This window comes from Diadema antillarum, unplaced genomic scaffold, assembly GCF_040938485.1.
Source record: "Diadema antillarum isolate AM-2024a unplaced genomic scaffold, OU_Dant_1.0 seq00001760_RagTag, whole genome shotgun sequence".
NCBI lineage: Eukaryota > Metazoa > Echinodermata > Echinoidea > Diadematoida > Diadematidae > Diadema > Diadema antillarum.
The window spans coordinates 830,274-848,711 of NW_027272442.1; the positions used below are offsets into that span (position 1 = coordinate 830,274).

Below are 18,438 nucleotides of genomic sequence, written 5' to 3' on the forward strand. Positions count from 1 at the left end.
TTCTTTCTAGTGTCTTTTGTTAAAATCACTGATGATTTCTTTCTTGTAGATATTTTTGTTTGCTTGACAACCAAAATGCTTAATAAAAAAATCTTTGAATCAAAATGAACCATAATTACAATGAGATAGTTGTTTTGTTTTACAATGGGAAAAGTTTAACAAGCAAAGCAATGATCAGATTAGAAGACTGTCTTTTCATGTAAATGGCTATATAGTGCAAGTTCTATTTGCTCCTATCTCCAATGATCAGTTTCAACACTCTTCTTGGGTTGGGGGTACTCCCTTTTGTAAACTACCATCAAGTGTAACTGTTAAAATACAGCATGGCAATACTTATAGTGTTCTAGTAGTGCAATAATATTTACTTAACAATTGTAGTCCTCATTCTGTGTGTGGGTGTAAATTAATGTTAATCGGTATGGGCCGTCTAAACATGAGTAATTGTCAATTGAGGGTAAGAGCAATCATAACATGAAACATGAAAGATTTGTTTTGAAGAACTTTGTTTTCCTGTGTGATCTTATGGAAATGCATGTTGTAAAGAATATGTATGTTAATTTTTGATTCATTATTTTCCTTACCAAATGTACAATATAATAAAACACATTTTTTTTTTTTTTTTTTTTGGGGGGGGGGTAATTTTCATATGTACCATAGCCCCATTGAAATGAACATTAAAGATGGAAAAAGTGTGGTTTGTTTCTGTATGTATGTGCTTGTTTTTTGCTTTCACACTGTAAGATTCCGTCCGGACCTCCGTGGTACCTGGATGGCATCCAGTGGGTAGTGATGCAGGGCCTCGGGGCCGATCTGGTGGACAAGCTCAAGACTGACATGGAGGCAAAGAGCGAAGCCATGGGCCTCATCGACAAGTGAGTCTGCCGAAAAAAGACCGGTCGTTTATACTCTCTTATTAAGTCGAATTAAGGATGCAGTGCATTTCTGGTTCATCTCCCTTCTCATTATGGAAGGAGAAACAATTCTATTGATTTCCAGTGAAGTTACTGGGTAAGTTACTATTTCAGTTATTTGTTTTTTTGAAAGTCTAGAACAAACCATCTTCAACTGAAGCTAAATTCTCTTTCCTTATGAAAAAATGTATGGGTGGCTGGTAAACAGATTGTATTTCATTTTGTTGTTGTCGTTGTTGTTTGTTTGTTTGTTTGTTTATTTTTGATAATCTTAACTAGCTATTTGAATGGTTTTCCCAACATTGATTTCACAAAGCTTGTGAGGCTGCCGTGGAATATTGCAGCAGGGAATGTAGTCCTTAACCCAAGAATTATGTCCTTGCCTTCTGTTTAATTTTCTCCTGCCTCAGGTTCCGGGATGTCCGTGGGTTCCAGTACATCCTGGTCTCTGAGCTCGGGGAGCTCGCCGAGCTGTACGAGGCGGCGTGGAAGGGCGTGGTCGACCTGAGGAGCAGGCTGGACAGCGGGTCTCTGCTGGCGGAGGCAACCGACTGCCACCTCCGGCCGTTCAAGGGGCGAGAGAAGCACACGTGAGATGCAGACCAACTGTTTCTTTTTTTTCTCTGCAAAGTATTCTGAGTTCTTACTCTCTACTTCTTCACAATCTCATTGAAAATGCAAAGTCAGAGTTGCGAACTAGTATGTTTCTACCAATTCATCTACTGTAAAACAAGGAATGTTCGCATGCATTTTAATTTCGCGAATTTCGCAAAAGCCAAGATTCATGAAATTAAAATGCACATGAAGTTCTTGTCTACACTATACACATTTAATGTAAGAGGCAACTCGCGAAAATTTCATGCCACAAAAATATTGTGTTTTACAGTATGTTTGGATGCTCTTTTTTTTTTTTAACTCATCCAGTCCACTCTGCATTAAGAATAATTTGGATAAAGGAAATGTATTTTCTGAAGTTTGATCTAGCATGCTAAATGATTATCATGTTTAATGTTTGAAATTTTCATACAAAATCTATATATTTTTGTAGTACATCAGTGTTTGTTTGTTTGTTTGTTTGTTTGTTTGTTTGTTTTTTGGTCTGCAGAGGTTGACAAATTTTCATACCTGAGATGGTTTAGGGATTGTTTGTAGCACAAGTAGGATACAGATTGATACCTACCATGAAGCCACTTTCCTTACGTATTTGTACCACTCCTGAAAAATGCCTGTTTTTATTGAGTTTCTCAAATGCTTGCATTTTCATTGACCATCATCTGTGAGCCTAAAGGCATAAAATGAATAGGAAAGATCATCACTATTTCTTTCTTCCATTTTATTTCAAAGCAACTTTGAAAAATATTGATTTTGTGGAGATAAATCCAGGTTTAGAAAAATATGACCATAATTTTCTAATAGGGCCTGTTTCATAAATATAGATCATAAGATTGATCTTAAGATTGATGCAGTTCAAAAAAGTTACGCTCAATATGCTGTTAATGCTATGCATTAAATCAGGCATAAGTATCTCTATACAGTTAAACTCGCATAAGTCGATCTTCTCGGGACTGAGCAAAACACATCGACTTAGGCGAGTTTCGACTTGTGCGTAAGTCGAAAAAAATCGACTTACAGTTACACCACGCGTACACATGTATAATGTACATGTATGTTGTCTACTCTGGAGCCGAGAGCTGGAGCGGTGTGCCCGATATTTGCCCTTCAGCAAGACATTTTATCCACATTGAATATTACCGTTATTCATTTCCAAAATTAAGAGCAAACATCTGACATTTATTCTAGCATCTTATGGAGCCGATTGTTACCGCTGTTCATTTCCAAAACTGAAGGCACACATCCGGCTTTTTTTTTTCTTGGTGGCCTGGCGTGCGTTTTTGGTGACCCCGGTCGCATATTAACCATTCGCGAAATCGTGATTCGATTCGCGAAAAGACTCCGCTAAGTATATAAGGCATAGATCGCTACACTCGGCAGGGGCTACGTCGTCCTTTCACCAGGTCTGGGTAACGGAAACCAAAATCTCGCGTGAGTTCTTGCGTTACCTATCGTTAATGTCAACAAAACATCGTTACACTTGGGATCGTTACTCATCGTTACTACAAACGTTAATTTTCCCGATCGTTAGTTTGCGTTAATAACGATTCAGGTGAAACCGCTTGCGTTAATGAAACGTTAATGTTTATTAACGCAAAGTTTCTTTTTGTATATACTGTATGTAAACAAAAACTGGCGTCTCGTGATTTTGACAGTGATTTATTACACAGTAAAATCTTATTCGACTTAGGCACAGTGAATTCAATGGTTTTTTCCGTGAAAGTGTTCTTGGAATTTCATCGACTTAGGCGAGTATTCGACTTAAAAAATTCGACTTGTGAGTGAATTAATACACGTAAAGTCAATGGGGAAAAATCGGGACTTTTTAAATCTTCGACTTGCGCGATTATTCGACATATGTGCGACGTCGACTTAGGCAAGTTTAACTGTATTTATGAAACAGAAATACGATCAGTTTTGATCTTACGCTCCATTTACTGAGTTACGCTCAATAAAACGAGCGTAACTCTTTATGAAACAGGCCCTACAAATGACAAATGTGCTTTGACTGTGAACTTTTCAATCCTCTTCTTACAGCTGTGCCTTCTGTAAAGTGGCTGACAAGTTGCAGAGCTACGAGATGAAGCTATTCTCCTTTGATGTCAGGTGAGGAATAGATTACAACTCTTAAGAATAGATGTTGAATATTTCGTATGGATTTTATTTCCATGATTGTTTTTTTCTTGCAAAATAAAAAGGTTAAAAAAAAACTTTGCAAATTTAATATCCCGCCCAAATATTGCCCTCTGTGAACATGAGTACTGAGTATGGGAGCAATTACACACATGCAACATAGGCAGGCGGCAGTTGCACACAGATGCTTTTCCCACTGTGTGGACATGTGCACCTGTATGCTGAGCACATGCAAGTAGTGGTAGCATGTTCACCTTCCTAGTCATGATTTCATCCACCTGCAAGACTTGCTTCTGCTGATCCGGAAAATATTATGCCAATTAAATACAGCTGTATTTGCCACCTATGGTTTGATGGCAGTTTTCCATACAGAAAGTGTATCCAAAATCTTAAACTGCATTGTAATCTTGCACACACACTCAAATGAGTTGCTTTCAAGAAAGCATGTAGTGATGAATGTAAAATGATATCCAATTCAAGTCTGGTGAACCATTATTTTGCTATCATATTTTGGTCTTTTGGGATGTAGAATCTGCTGTGATTTCTACATTTGCTCCCAAGGTAGATCCAAATCTTATCATGCTGTTTTAGCTTGTTCCAATACAATTCAACCGCAAGTATTGCTTTTCTGCCATTTCTGAATAGGGAAATTTGGCTTCCTTTCCAGGATTGTGTCAAAAGTGGACCATAGTTGATAAATGAATATAAAATACATGTACGTAGCAGATGCGTATTATAAATTGCACAAAATCCACTTATACAAAATGTAAAGAGTGGAGGTATTCATAGAACAACAGAGTATTCCAAAACATGAAAATTGCTGATTTTGTTTGAAGAAACCTGGATCTCCAGAATGCGGCTGGTCCGGCAGAGCCCACGGAGGATGAGGAAGAAACGGTCAACGCGCTCACAGCCGGCCCCCACGGCACGTGGGCGGCCAGCGAGACGGAAAAGGCCTTGCGCATCCTCTATGGCTTCATTAGGCAGTGCCATGCAGACAGAACCATCCTGGACGAGGGCGCTATTTTCCTGGAGATGTTGGAACAGCAGAGGAAGGAGTTCAAGGTGGGCTGGATGTTGAATGAGGTTGCCGTGGCGATGTGATGATTGTTTATGCTGCTAACTAGTGCATCAAATGTTTATTATCCTTATGTCACATGTTAATCACATACTATATGTAGTAGATAATCTTTTGATCCCTAGACATCTGGAAGATGGCTCTAGGTGTAGAAGTTGCATTATTGTAGCATCAGGTAAGGGGCTGTTAAGGCTGAGCAATTAAGACCACAAGGATAAGACACTTGGTATATAATATTATATTATTTTATACTCAGTTCATTGTACACATACAACCATATACCCTAATTGTTTCTTTGTTTTACGTCATATTGTTTCACCCAAGAAAGGAGCAGAAAAAAAGAGCCTACTAGACTTTTTTTTTCCCCCACAATAAATTTGTGTATCTAATGATAGTGGAATTGTGATGATCATTGCTTGAATGTAGAAATACACGAAATGAAACAATGGGAATATATTTTGATGTGTTTCTCTCCGTGCAATATATCGCCCAGCCCCTGCGAGCCTACTGGGGTGCCATGCGGGACCGTGTCGCTGCCATGGATGAGCTGGAGATGGCCATGCTCAGGCTGCGGGTCAAGCTGCCCGGTGAGGAAACTGACCCGGCCTCTCAGCCCTACATCATCGAGCCGCTGGAGGTAGGTTTAACCCCTTTGCTTCCAGGAGCTTGACATGACATGCATGATGTCCACTGAAAAATGCAACAGATGGAAGGTGATGGGTTAACCCCTATTACAAAACATGATATGTCGAACTTTAATGGTTTGCTGTTAACTGAACATAAAGATATTTCATTGAGTTTAGCTTTACCCCGTTTAGGATGGTCTCATTTTGCATCAACACTCATTTCCCATAGACACCTGCCCGAGTATAGTCGGGACTTGTCCTCACCAGGGGCAGATCCAGGAATTCCGTAAAGATGGGGTGCCTTTATGAAATTATTTTTTTTTTGTTTTAACAAAAAAAATAAGGGGGGGGGGCACCCGCTGCTCCCCCTGGATCCGCCTTTGCTCATCACCCGGTTTAGGTTGTAACATTCTGTCACATAAGTCCCTCTAAGTTCCATAAAAGTTTGATCAGTATAGATTGACACTTGAGCTATACATTTGCAAAATTTTAAACTCAATATATAGTCCAGGCTAGAAGGCACCCAACCTTGTTTTTTGATATATACAATGTTTTTTGATGGTTTCTTGTCAATTCGAGGGTGCTGATTCCAAATCCGATTGATGCCACTCGCGTAACCTTGAGCATTTTCGGCAAAACGCGAAAATCCAAAATGGCCGCCATATATGCTAATTTGGCCATGATAATCCCAGTTATGTCAATTTTATGACAAATTATTCCATCAAAGTTTTTTAAATTTTTGTTCCTTGAGTAATTCTACTTGCACATGCAAGAAATTTTTCATTTGAAGAGGTATATTTAGTATTTTAAGCTTATTTTCAATTCAAAATGGCCGCCACTCTTATACTCATGTACTATATGAATGGCAAAAAATATGCATAGAAATAGAAGACAAATTTTCAGTCACATACCTACGCTTAAAAAGTTTTGCATGTGCAATGCAAATCTGATGAGTGCCACTTAAGCGAGGAAACAAACAAGCAAACGAACAGAAAGTTTATTGTTTTTAGGCTTATTATATTCTTCTTAATACAAAACTTCAAAATGGATGCCACTCATATACCCCTGCACAATATGAACGGCAGAGCGTGTGAAATAAACAAATTTTCTCTTTTTTTCTGTCACTCAGGTACACTGTTTACCAATTTGTGTGCTGATTATAAATCAGAAGGTTGTTACTAACAAAGGCTGTTTTATTTTTTGATGCAAACATCCAAATTTGCTACCTCAATCTGAATTTTTCCCTAGGTATTTGGAAAAATCCACCAAAACTTGAGTTGACGCCAACATCAAGATCGTTTATCAGGAATTATCATAGATATGAACATTTGATACATATACTTGCCTTGAGATGTTCAACATCAAAATATTCATTCTGATTTACTGAATTAAAAGGCTGAATCCTAGATGATGACACAAATGAAATTTCCAATTAACTGTCCTGTTCTACATCATCTAAAAGCGATATTATACAAACTTTTCAGTCCCCTCATCCGAGAAAGAACATGAGGCAGGGGAAAGTGGAAAAAGGGACCACCTCACTAGTATTTTAAGCTTATTTTCAATTCAAAATGACCGCCATTCTTATGCTTATGTAATGAATGGCAAAAACATATGGAAATATAGAACAAATTTACTGTATTTCCAGTCCCGTACCTACGCTATCATAAAGTGTTGCATGTGAAATGTGTTAGGTGTCACTTACAATATATATTGGGCCTACATATATGAGCATTTAATATTCATAAACCTTACGATGTTGAACACAATTTCGTATATATTTCATTTTGTCTCAACAAAATTCTCAACAATATAAGTTCACTAAACGTCTCGCAAGGAATCAATATACCATCATATTCTACATGCCGGTTGAATATAAAAATGTAATGCTAACACAATATATTAAGGAGCCTAGATACATGGTATTCATCAAATAATGTTGAAAATGGAGGGAAAGCTAGAAAGCAAAGCTTGTATTATGCATTCCCCTAAAACCATGTTAACAAAGTACAGAAAATCCTATATAGTAAGTGCAGAGATACATGGATGCAGACAAAAACACATCGGACATTAATGACACAACTAAAAACCCTTTACATTGTAGATTTTTTTTCCAGCAAGGAGTTGAGGGGGGGGGGGGGGGGGGGGGGGAGGAGGGAGCAGTCCTGAGGCGAGTTCGAAATGGATCATAACCTCCATCACTTTGATATGATTTAATTTAGAAGTGCCGCCTTGATATTACCGAGCAAACCTGATTTTCTTCTTGAATTAAAACAACAAAAACTGTTAAGGCATAAACGAAACTGTCCTAATGCAATACCGTACAAACTGTTCATTAAACATCAATCAAGGAGTAATGTGAGGTACCTCTTTCAGTTCTCTCACAGTTCCAAGGTGTTGATAATATACACTTTGACATCATGATCTCATTCAGTCTTGTCTTAAAACTAAAACTGTCATTTTTATTGTCTTTAAAGAACCCTTTAATTGTATGTTTAGCAGCAGGCGACATCAGCCCCAAATTTGCAGAATTCTCAGGCTAAAGATGCATATTAGTCCTGCAATTGTTTTAATTGCAACGACATCTGGTGATGTTCACCACTTCCTCAGGGGTCAGAGGGCAATTATTTGCCATAGAAACAGGATGAAGACATGAAGACTTGTTTGATCACCACCCGTTGAAGCCCTGTGGCTTTGTTGCCAGGCCAGAGACAGTGTTGTAGGTAACTTGGGTGGTATCAGAGATGACATCAGACCAGCATCTGCACCAACCTGTTTTGGGGTCAAAGCTTTCAAGTTACAGTTGTAGGGAAATCTAGGCTTGTGGGATTTCAGGCGCATTGATGGCAGGTTGTTCAAGGGGGCATTTCATGAAGTGTTTTGTCAGATCTTTTCTTTTTGACAAACTGTTATAAGCTTATTAATCCTTGCATCCGATTGGCTGAGAGCAAATTTGTCAGACAAAACGCTTCATGAAATGCCCCCCCCCCCCCCATGCTATCGTGTTTGGAAGGTCAGGGTATGCGTTGACGGCACTGGTGACACTTGCCATCTTTTCCTTCCAGAGTGAGGGAGAGTGATCGAGTGCCAGTGAAGGAGGATGGACTTCCTTAGCCTATGCTTGGAAGGCTCGCCACAGAGGGCTACCTTGAACATAGCGTTGGCAAGATGGTTACTAATATGGAAGGCATGGGTCTGATGATAATCTAATAAAGATTGGGGGAAAGTCTCCAGAAGATGAAGTACTCCACTATTGTCTTGAGATGGGTCAGTACTCGGCTCATGTCATCCAAGGACTTTCTATGAGACGTAAAGGCAAGATCATCTGCAAACTTCCTACGTGAAGTGAATGTAATGTCACCACATGATATGTTAAAAAGACCTCTGGAGTTAGTTTACAGCCACCATTAAGGAGGCCATAACACAGCTGGTCTGGTTACCGAGAGCAATCCTGAATCTGCAAATGCTGAAGATTAAAGACAAGCAGTGTGAAGTTGTTATAACACTGCTTTCAGAATGAGGCAGCACTGTACAGATCTCAGAGTCTCCCTCGACATCATAGGCCTATACTCAAACACATTCACTCCGAAAAAAAAACCCGCAGATAAAATTCATCTACCATATGTAATTCATCTGGGTTAACATTAAAAACTTTGGGGCATTGTTTTCATTTCAGAGATTTGACAATAGGAAGTGAGGTGGTCCCTTTTTCCACTTTCCCCTGCCTCGTGTTCTTTCTCGGATGAGGGGACTGAAAAGTTTGTATAATATCGCTTTTAGATAATGTAGAACAGGACAGTTAATTGGAAATTTCATTTGTGTCATCATCTAGGATTCAGCCTTTTAATTCAGTAAATCAGAATGAATATTTTGATGTTGAACATCTCAAGGCAAGTATATGTATCAAATGTTCATATCTATAATAATTCCTGATAAACGATCTTGATGTTGGCGTCAACTCAAGTTTTGGTGGATTTGTCCAAATACCTAGGGAAAAATTCAGATTGAGGTAGCAAATTTGGATGTTTGCATCAAAAAATAAAACAGCCTTTGTTAGTAACAACCTTCTGATTTATAATCAGCACACAAATAATTGGTAAACAGTGTACCTGAGTGACAGAAAAAAAAAGAAAATTTGTTTATTTCACACGCTCTGCCGTTCATATTGTGCAGGGGTATATGAGTGGCATCCATTTTGAAGTTTTGTATTAAGAAGAATATAATAAGCCTAAAAACAATAAACCTTCTGTTCGTTTGCTTGTTTGTTTCCTCGCTTAAGTGACACTCATCAGATTTGCATTGCACATGCAAAACTTGATAAAAGCATAGGTATGTGACTGAAAATTTGTCTTCTATTTCTATGCATATTTTTTGCCATTCATATAGTACATGAGTATAAGAGTGGCGGCCATTTTGAATTGAAAATAAGCTTAAAATACTAAATATACCTCTTCAAATGAAAAATTTCTTGCATGTGCAAGTAGAATTACTCAAGGAACAAAAGTTTAAAAAACTTTGATGGAATAATTTGTCATAAAATTGACATAACTGGGATTATCATGGCCAAATTAGCATATATGGCGGCCATTTTGGATTTTCGCGTTTTGCCGAAAATGCTCAAGGTTACGCGAGTGGCATCAATCGGATTTGGAATCAGCACCCTCGAATTGACAAGAAACCATCAAAAAACATTGTATATATCAAAAAACAAGGTTAAGTGCACTTTCTATGGAGCCTAGCCTGGACTAATACTTTAAAGAGGTAGCATGTAGATACTGTATGTACATGTACATTGTTTTGCTATCTCACGGCAGTCTCTGTCATTTCATTTTGATAGGTTGACCAGCAGCGCTACAAGTTCATGAATGACCGCATCGTGGCCCAGAACGACCTCCGTCGCAAGCTGGGCCAGCTGGTCTACCTCCAGAACCTGTGCCGGGCGCAGTACGACAACGTGAAGGACGGCCACAACCCCGAGCCCTGCCCAGTGTGTGTGCGCCCTCTTGGGGTGGAGGTGAGAGAAGTTCTGCTCTGCGACATGGTTGTAAGAAATCTAATATGTGACCCTGCACCTTAAAACAAACAAAAAGTCGCCAGACATGAATTTTTAGTTAAGACCATATTCTGAAAGAGCAGACTTTAAGCTTTAAAATGATGTATAACTCAAATCAAATGGACTCACCTAACCTATCTAAATATTGGAAAGAAAGCACAAACTCAGGAAAAGTGTGAACTGAGAAAAGAGGCTCTGAAGTACAGTGTCTATTCAAGTGCTTAATCTTTACCAAACCGTGCTGGCTGTGCGATGAATGGGACAAAAAACAGGAAGTAAACCACCAGAGTAACAACAATGAAGGGATTATCAGATTAAACTGAAATTTAGCATGCCTCATTAACACATTCTGTCCATAATTAATGCCAACTTTCAAAGCAGTAGCACTATCCTTTCAAAAGTTATTAGAGTTGAAAGTGAAGAGTGTGGACAAGGTTTTGCAGAAATGAAAAAGGAATTCTAAAGACACACCTAATCACACTATTCTACCAAAAATGTTCGAGATAAACTGCTAAAAAAACACACTTTCCTGCCCGTTTTATGATACCAAATTTTAGCATAATGTAAAAGAAGACCCGCTCTTTCAGAAAATATGAAAAAGTCAAGTTCAGCTAGGTTGACCCATTTCACTTATTTTCAGTCCTCACGCAGAATCAGTGTGTGCGACTTTATGTTCGTTTTGAGGAGCACGGTCACATATTATGTAGATGTTTCTAGCACATGGCTATTTTGGTGTCTTTGCATTTTTTTTATTGTGTAGACTGATGGCTTTGATTGTTTGTGTTTGTGGATAAGGAGGCATTTTTGTCTAGAAAAATTGTGCTTAATGGATGTGAAATTCACCTTCTTTGAGAAGGAATAAAAACAGTTTCAATTGATATGCTTTTTGTTACAGTGGACAGTTTTGCAGTGTGGCCATAGCTTCTGCAGTGACTGCATGGAGATCCTTCTCAAACGCTCTCGCGTCGCCGGTTGCCAGCGCGCTGTGCGGTGCGCCATATGCCGGCAGCGAACCGAGGGCGCCGAGGTCACCTATGCGAGCACCTCCCCACCGCCGGAGAGCCAGCCGCCACCGCCGAAGGAGGCACGCAAGATATGCGTCGTTGGCGACCACTCCACAAAGATAGAGGCAGTCGTCAGGGCCCTTATAATTCTACAGGATGAAGAGCCGGGGGCAAAGGTTCTAATTTTCTCTACGGTGAGTAGGCCTACATATAGATTAAAGGGATGGTACAGTTTTTGTTGAGATTAGGCTTCTGCTTTCCAACTTTTTGTGAGATAATGAGAAATCTCTTTAAAAAGGTGCTGTTTACCTTTGGAAGCAGTGATTTAAAAAATATCCAAGATATCACATTTGATGCATATGTGTCGGTCAGTTGTATAACAAAACATCTTAACATGTAAAATTTTTGCAATAAAGCCTAAAATACGTTAGGAGATAGCACCATTTTTCTCATTAAAATATAACTGTAGACGGTTTAGTCTAGAAACATTTTTATTATAACTATTATTCACATGTTGTATATTTAACAATACTTACATCAATTATACTGGTTCACATTTTTACATTGGTCTTTTCTGTCCCAAATTCACAGTTTAGAACTATTTTGAAGTACTAATGCTGGGTTTTTGTTTCATCTGCAAATGGTAAATTATGCCTTCAATACAAAGTATGAAAGAACATACAATTCTAGAAGAAATTTAAAGTTTATTTGATGAAAATTGGTTTTAAAATAACTGAGATATCAAATAAAAGAGAGGTCCTAAGAAAAGGTAACATGTCAGGTGGATGTGAATGAAAGGGGACAAGTAGATCAGTTAACCCTTTCAGCCATGTCACATTACAATACCATTCACACTGTGCTCAAACAGCTCACCAATTGTTAGAAAACAAAATTGACTTTGGCACAATCAATGGTCAATGACTGGGATCTCTCTGTCACCGAAATGTGTGAAATTTCACCATATGTGACCGTGCACCTCAAAACGAACATAAAGTCGCACACACTGATTTTGCGTGAGGACTGAAATAAGTGAAATGGGTCAACCTAGCCGAACTTAACTTTTTCATATTTTCTGAAAGAGTGGGTCTTCTTTTACATTATGCTAAAATTTGGTATCATAAAACGGGCAGGAAAGTGAGTTTTTTTAGCAGTTTATCTCGAACATGTTTGGTAGAATAGTGTGATTATGTGTGCCTTTAGAATCCCTTTTTCATTTCTGACAGACCTTGTCCACACTCTTCACTTTCCACACTAATAACTTTTGAAAGGATAGTGCTACTGCTTTGAAAGTTGGCATTAATGATGGACACAATGTGTTAATGAGGCATGCTTAATTTCCGTTTAACCTGATAATCCCTTCATTGTTGATACTCTGGTGGTTTACTTCCTGTTTTTTGTCCCATTCATCGCACAGCCAGCACAGTTTGGTAAAGATTAAGCGCTTGAATAGACACTGTACTTCAGAGCCTCTTTTCTCAGTTCACACTTTACCTGAGTTTGTGCTTTCTTTCCAATATTTAGATAGGTTAGGAGAGTCCATTTGATTTGAGTTATACATCATTTTAAAGCTTAAAGTCTGCTCTTTCAGAATATGGTCTTAACTAAAAATTCATGTCTGTTGACTTTTTGTTTGTTTTGAGGTGCAGAGTCACATATTGTGATTTTCTGTCTGACTTTAAGAATACTCTCTGTGGTGAGTTTGTTAGATTTTAACTGTTTCTGTTGTTCTTAAATCAGCATACACAATGAGAAGAAGTACATTTTATAGATATATTTGTGATATTATCATATCTGCATTAGTGGACTGAAGTCTTGGACTTGATATCAAGAGCTCTGAAGCAAAACAAGATCAAGTTCCAGAATTGCATCAAAGGCAGCAGCTCCAAACACTTCCAGGTATGTGAAAATATCATCCACAAAATCATATATCTGAGTCATAGATATGACTCTACAGTTGAATAAAATGATGAAATACCTCCTGAACATGCAAGTAAATCAATACAAAAAAAAAAAAAAAAAGATATGCAGAAGTCAAAATAATTGAAGCTGTCAGAATAATTTTGTAAAAGATTTATAGATAATGTATATTATGTACTTTTTTTAAGGGGGTGGGGGTGCGGGCTGCAACAGCTTAACCACTACTTCTTGCAGGTCTAAGTGCAGAAACTCTGGCCACTCCCTGGCTCCTACTTTGAAGTCAGAATGTCAAACTCATGAGTTAATACTTGTGTGTTCAAAAATTTAGTGTGCATGTATTTGTGTAAGCCATCATGCAAGGATCAAGAATTTTAAGCTTTTTGATTATTGCAATAATTTCGTTTTCTACCTGAAGTGTTTTTTAAAGATAATATAAAGTTTTGGTACCTCAAAAGTTTCCCTTAGTTTCCTTGTCTTAGTTTGTGTTTCGATCAGGTTAAAGTACCTTTCATATAACTAACACTGTGGGACTTGCTTGCCCCAAAGTGCTCTCATGTCTTAGTAATCATGCAATAATAGTTTCATACCAGAGCAGAGCGGGCTCTGAAAAATTCAGACGAGCCGTTAGTTTGACTCGACGCGGTACTGCGTCAATATTCACGTATTGTACGAAACCATTATTGCATGATTACTAAGACATGAGAGCACTTTGGGGCGAGTAAGTCTCACAGTGTTAGTTATATGAAAGGTACTTTAACCTGAAACAAAAACTAAGACAAGGAAACTCAGGGAAACTTTTGAGGTACCAAAACTTTTAATGTTATCTTTAATGTTGTCATTTGTTCAATCATTTGATTTCCGTCAAAGACGGCTCTCCTGGAATTCAAGCACGAGCCAGACATCACGGCACTTCTTCTACCTGTCCACAGTGGCAGCAAAGGGCTGAACATCATCGAGGCCACCCACGTGTTCCTTGTGGAACCCATCCTGAATCCTGCCAGTGAGCTGCAGGCGGTGGGCCGGGTCCACCGAATCGGGCAAACCAGGTCTGTCTGTATCCATGACTGGGCTAGTCTTAGGTCAAAGACTCTCTTGCAAAATTAGTGATTGCAAGAGGAAAAGCAGAGGGTCTGTAATGCGAGACAAGTTCAGCTGCCGGCGAGAGCCGAGACCTAGCAGAAGAGGCCTTGCAGATCTGTCTTAATTTGTGAAATTAAGCCTTTTGGCAGCAAAAATCGTGATCAATCAGCAGAGTATTGTCTAAAGGAGCTCATTCATACATGTTTCGTACTGATGGCCAGTGGGCAACTTGAGCAATTACAGTGGTCAAATTGACTAACTTAACTATCCAGTGCCTGAATACATTCATAGGGTAGTGGTGCATGGGGTAGGATTTCTCCTAGACATGAATAATTAACATGATCACTGATCTCATGAAGACCCTGCATTTTGGCTTTGTCTCTCAGCTCCTAGCATGAGTGTCATTGCTAACAGCAGCATGAGAGTCTATCAAATAGGATATATGTCAGGGTTGGATAAGGACCTCTTATGGTGGATAACAAAAAATTATTGTTGGTAAGACAAAAAGTTAGAACAGATATAATATATTGAGGTTTATGCATTGAGCGCAAATGAGCAAACTGGCACAAGGATTTCTGGTGAGAAATTAGAAAGTGTTCAAGTGTTGGGATGGTACCTAAAATATCTAGTGGATGTGTGATAGAAATTGACTGTAATTGCTTGTATGCATAGATATAATTTTATTTGTGTTTTATTGGAAATCAGAATATTAGCAAATTTGGTATTCACTAAACTTGATAATGAATTATTAAAGGATTTAATAATCAGTTCATGCAACCAAACCATATTTTCATTTTATTCAAGTGCAACATGTCAAATTTGACACTGTAGCAACATGCTTTTAAAAAGGATGAGAAATTTAGTATTTCATTTACATTCCTTCAGTACTTTGTTTCTGCATTATATTGAACAGTAGATCAGTGAAGTATGGAAAATGACATTTCGTATGATCCATCATGATAGTTGTCCATCACTCCCATAGAGCATTGCAGATCTCGTTAAACTCTGATAGACGCTTCCTTCCGTCATCTCAGAGTGCCATTGAGATTGTACGCAAATTAGTCGCTGTTTGTATAAATTGTACTAACAGAGTTAATGCAGTGTACTGCTCCTTTCTTCTTCCCAATATTAAATCCCTCCAGGCAAACGTTTGTCCATCGCTTCCTTGTCCACAACACCATCGAAGAAAAACTCCACAGCTACCTCAGGGACCACAGCGTCAAGTAAGTCACAGTAGAAAGTCATCAGTATAGTCAAATGGTAAAAAGAGAAGTTTTCCCCAAGTTCATGTATATGTGACCCGCTACAACCAAAGGATCTGAAAGTCGAGGGAAGTCAATTTTCTGAAAATGACATGGCATTATTCCCTTACTGTTCTGCTTTAATTGCATATATAACATGACTCATATAAGTACTTGGTTGCAGAGATACAGATGATTTTATGAGACCATGTTGAGTGGTCTAGGAAGTCAGCGTTTCGAGAAAATCGCCTTCAAAGTTTTCTTTCCGACGCAATCGTGACCAAAGGGAGGTAAGACAATAACCACCTCTTCTTGACAATGGAAGGTCTGCTCATAGCAACCTCCACGATGTTCATTCAAGCTTAGTGCTAGCAGTCTACGTACAACCAATCAGTAACCAGGATGCCATGCACTGACCAATAAGATCACTCCCTCGTTGCTAGGGGCAGAGTCTATCTGCAGCGTTCAATCCAAATCCTAAGACACGTTTCTGTTCCGTTGAAAGTCGGAAAATTATGGTGCAGAAAAACAATGATTTCTTGCCTTTCCTTTGGTCATTTAGGTTTGAAATTTTGGCAGATGATAGACTACAACATTATGCCAACAACAGAGATTCGATGGTTTTGACCAATTTTGATGATCTGACCTCAAATTCGATTTTCTCGGCAGAGCCGTCAGCGACTTCCAGATCCTTTTGTCGTGGCGAGTCACATATAGTCAAATGGTAAAGAGGGAAGTTTCCCCCAAGTGTATCGGTATTCAGATTCAGTGAAGGCAGAATGAGTACTGAAACACTCAGTAAAAGTTTGGTGATGTTATCAAACAGAATCCACAAACTGTGCTATGACAGATTTTATATCAATTTGCCACCCTCCGTACAAATGTATTTGTAAGGTTGCAGCCGATACAAAACTTGTCACAGCACATAATTATATTCACCCCTCTGAATTGATAATCTCTTCCTTTCATCCACATAATGTTTGCCATATTTCTTCACAGATGCAAATATTTTGAAGACTCTCTTTGTGGCCCTCATTTGATATCTGATTTTCTAAGGCCACCCTCTTGGAGAAATTAGTCTGCTATACATGCCGCTGAATCCTGAAGCAAATCACCTTGTAGATCATTGCATATTTAAACCGTTGAAGACGAGTCCCGAGAATACTCGGGCAGGTGTCTAAGGGAAATGCATGTTATAGCAAAATCAGTCTGTGCTCAACGGGGTAAAGTGGGTGTCTGTACATATTGAACTGACCAAAAGATGTGCAGCTATTTCAGATGATGAGTAGGCAAGTAAATGTTCTAATGTAGGAGCAAAAACTGATTGTTTACAAGTAAATTGTTTATACGATTATAACAAACTAAATGCAGTTACAAATCTATACGTGTGCTTCACTCAGAAGTCAATCTCTGTGATATTCAAGTGCATTTTATAATCATTGACAATATTTCCCACCCATTCCTCTGTGGGGAAAAAAGAAATACCTGATCATATCAATAGCATAGATGATCGTTTGGACTTTTTCTTTACAGCACTGTAAAATGTTGTGAAGTATTTATGGAAAACAAGTTGGCAAATAATTTGATATTTCTCTGTAATTGTGGAACTAAACGTGCGATGTGCCATAGAAATGTTTGCATGTTAATGTTTTACAGCTCACATCATGCCCTGAAGTTTCCCAGAGTTTGATGTATCAAAATTATAAAAGTATGGCCGTTTTCTCTTCCATCTCGTGTCTCCAGGGACGGGCTGAATTCCGTCGAGACAGACACAGGGGACATGACCCTTTCAGACCTCGAGAAGCTCTTTGCATCAGAGACGTAATGAGGAGAAAGCACTTCCGGTGCCATCATTTCTGTCGCCGTTTTCATCTCATCGTCATTGCTGTCATCATTCCATCATCCACACTCATCAGTATTATTGTCCATATTGTGGAAACATACAGAATCCGGAGACCACAAGCGTCGTGCTGGTGGCTTTGCCTTCAGCAGCATCTCTCGTAATCCCTGTAAATATCTTCAAACTGTTCTTCGTGCTATCATTGCCATCGGGCGTCATTCTCCCTTAATGTCAGAAGTCTGTCGTCTGTGAGATCGTAGCGGCTTCTTGCATCAAGTGTGGATGCCAGCAGAATCGGCTGAGATGATTACCAGCATTGTGGTAGTGGCTTTATACCTCCAGTGTCATCTCTTTTTAATAGTTCGCACTCGTATTCCTCCTCCTCCTCCTCCTCCTTCAACCCTACCATCTTGTTTCGATAGGGATCATGGAGAGCTGTGTGATAATTGCCCACTTACAGTGGTGCTGAATAATTTTGTTAGTGACAGCTATTTTTCATAAACTGAAGGCTTTCATCTACTTGTGGCATGCATCTACCATGATAGTATGTCGATTTAGCCTGCAACTCATTGTTGACACTATTCTCTTATAGTTAAACACCATTTAAAAGTATATGAATTTCTACTCACAGTAAAAAGTGAAACCTAACTAGAATAGTGTCTGTATAGTGCCCTTGGTATTGGTTCAGCTGTGATGCAGTGATATGTACAACGTTATGTGGGGGGAGAAAAGAGGAGATACCACACAAACTATCAAATAATGAGAAATGTCCGGGGAAAGATTGTTGTCTATGTTGCCATCTGAACAGTGGCATGAAAGAGGCAAGACAAATTTAAACTCACAAACCATTACTTAACAGGTTTGTTGTGCATAAATGAACTTATAAGGATCATCTTTTTGTTTTAATGATATATAGCTATACTATTTTTCTCGTTTGTGTATA

The 18,438-nt window shown here is 38.7% G+C and overlaps 1 protein-coding gene across 1 annotated transcript in view; it reads left to right on the forward strand.

Moving 5' to 3' along the window:
* Nucleotides 1–18,228, forward strand: part of LOC139712118 (E3 ubiquitin-protein ligase SHPRH-like) — a 37,229-nt gene extending 19,001 nt beyond the window's left edge. Inside the window, exons 17-27 of the mRNA XM_071623954.1 lie at nucleotides 742–872; nucleotides 1,322–1,501; nucleotides 3,561–3,629; nucleotides 4,493–4,721; nucleotides 5,228–5,371; nucleotides 10,198–10,374; nucleotides 11,309–11,611; nucleotides 13,218–13,313; nucleotides 14,202–14,380; nucleotides 15,557–15,637; nucleotides 17,399–18,228. Of these exons, the coding sequence (XP_071480055.1) occupies nucleotides 742–872; nucleotides 1,322–1,501; nucleotides 3,561–3,629; nucleotides 4,493–4,721; nucleotides 5,228–5,371; nucleotides 10,198–10,374; nucleotides 11,309–11,611; nucleotides 13,218–13,313; nucleotides 14,202–14,380; nucleotides 15,557–15,637; nucleotides 17,399–17,480 (1,671 nt within the window). The 3' untranslated portion in view covers nucleotides 17,481–18,228. The remainder of the gene's footprint in view (nucleotides 1–741; nucleotides 873–1,321; nucleotides 1,502–3,560; nucleotides 3,630–4,492; nucleotides 4,722–5,227; nucleotides 5,372–10,197; nucleotides 10,375–11,308; nucleotides 11,612–13,217; nucleotides 13,314–14,201; nucleotides 14,381–15,556; nucleotides 15,638–17,398) is intronic.
* Nucleotides 18,229–18,438: the final 210 nt, after the last annotated feature.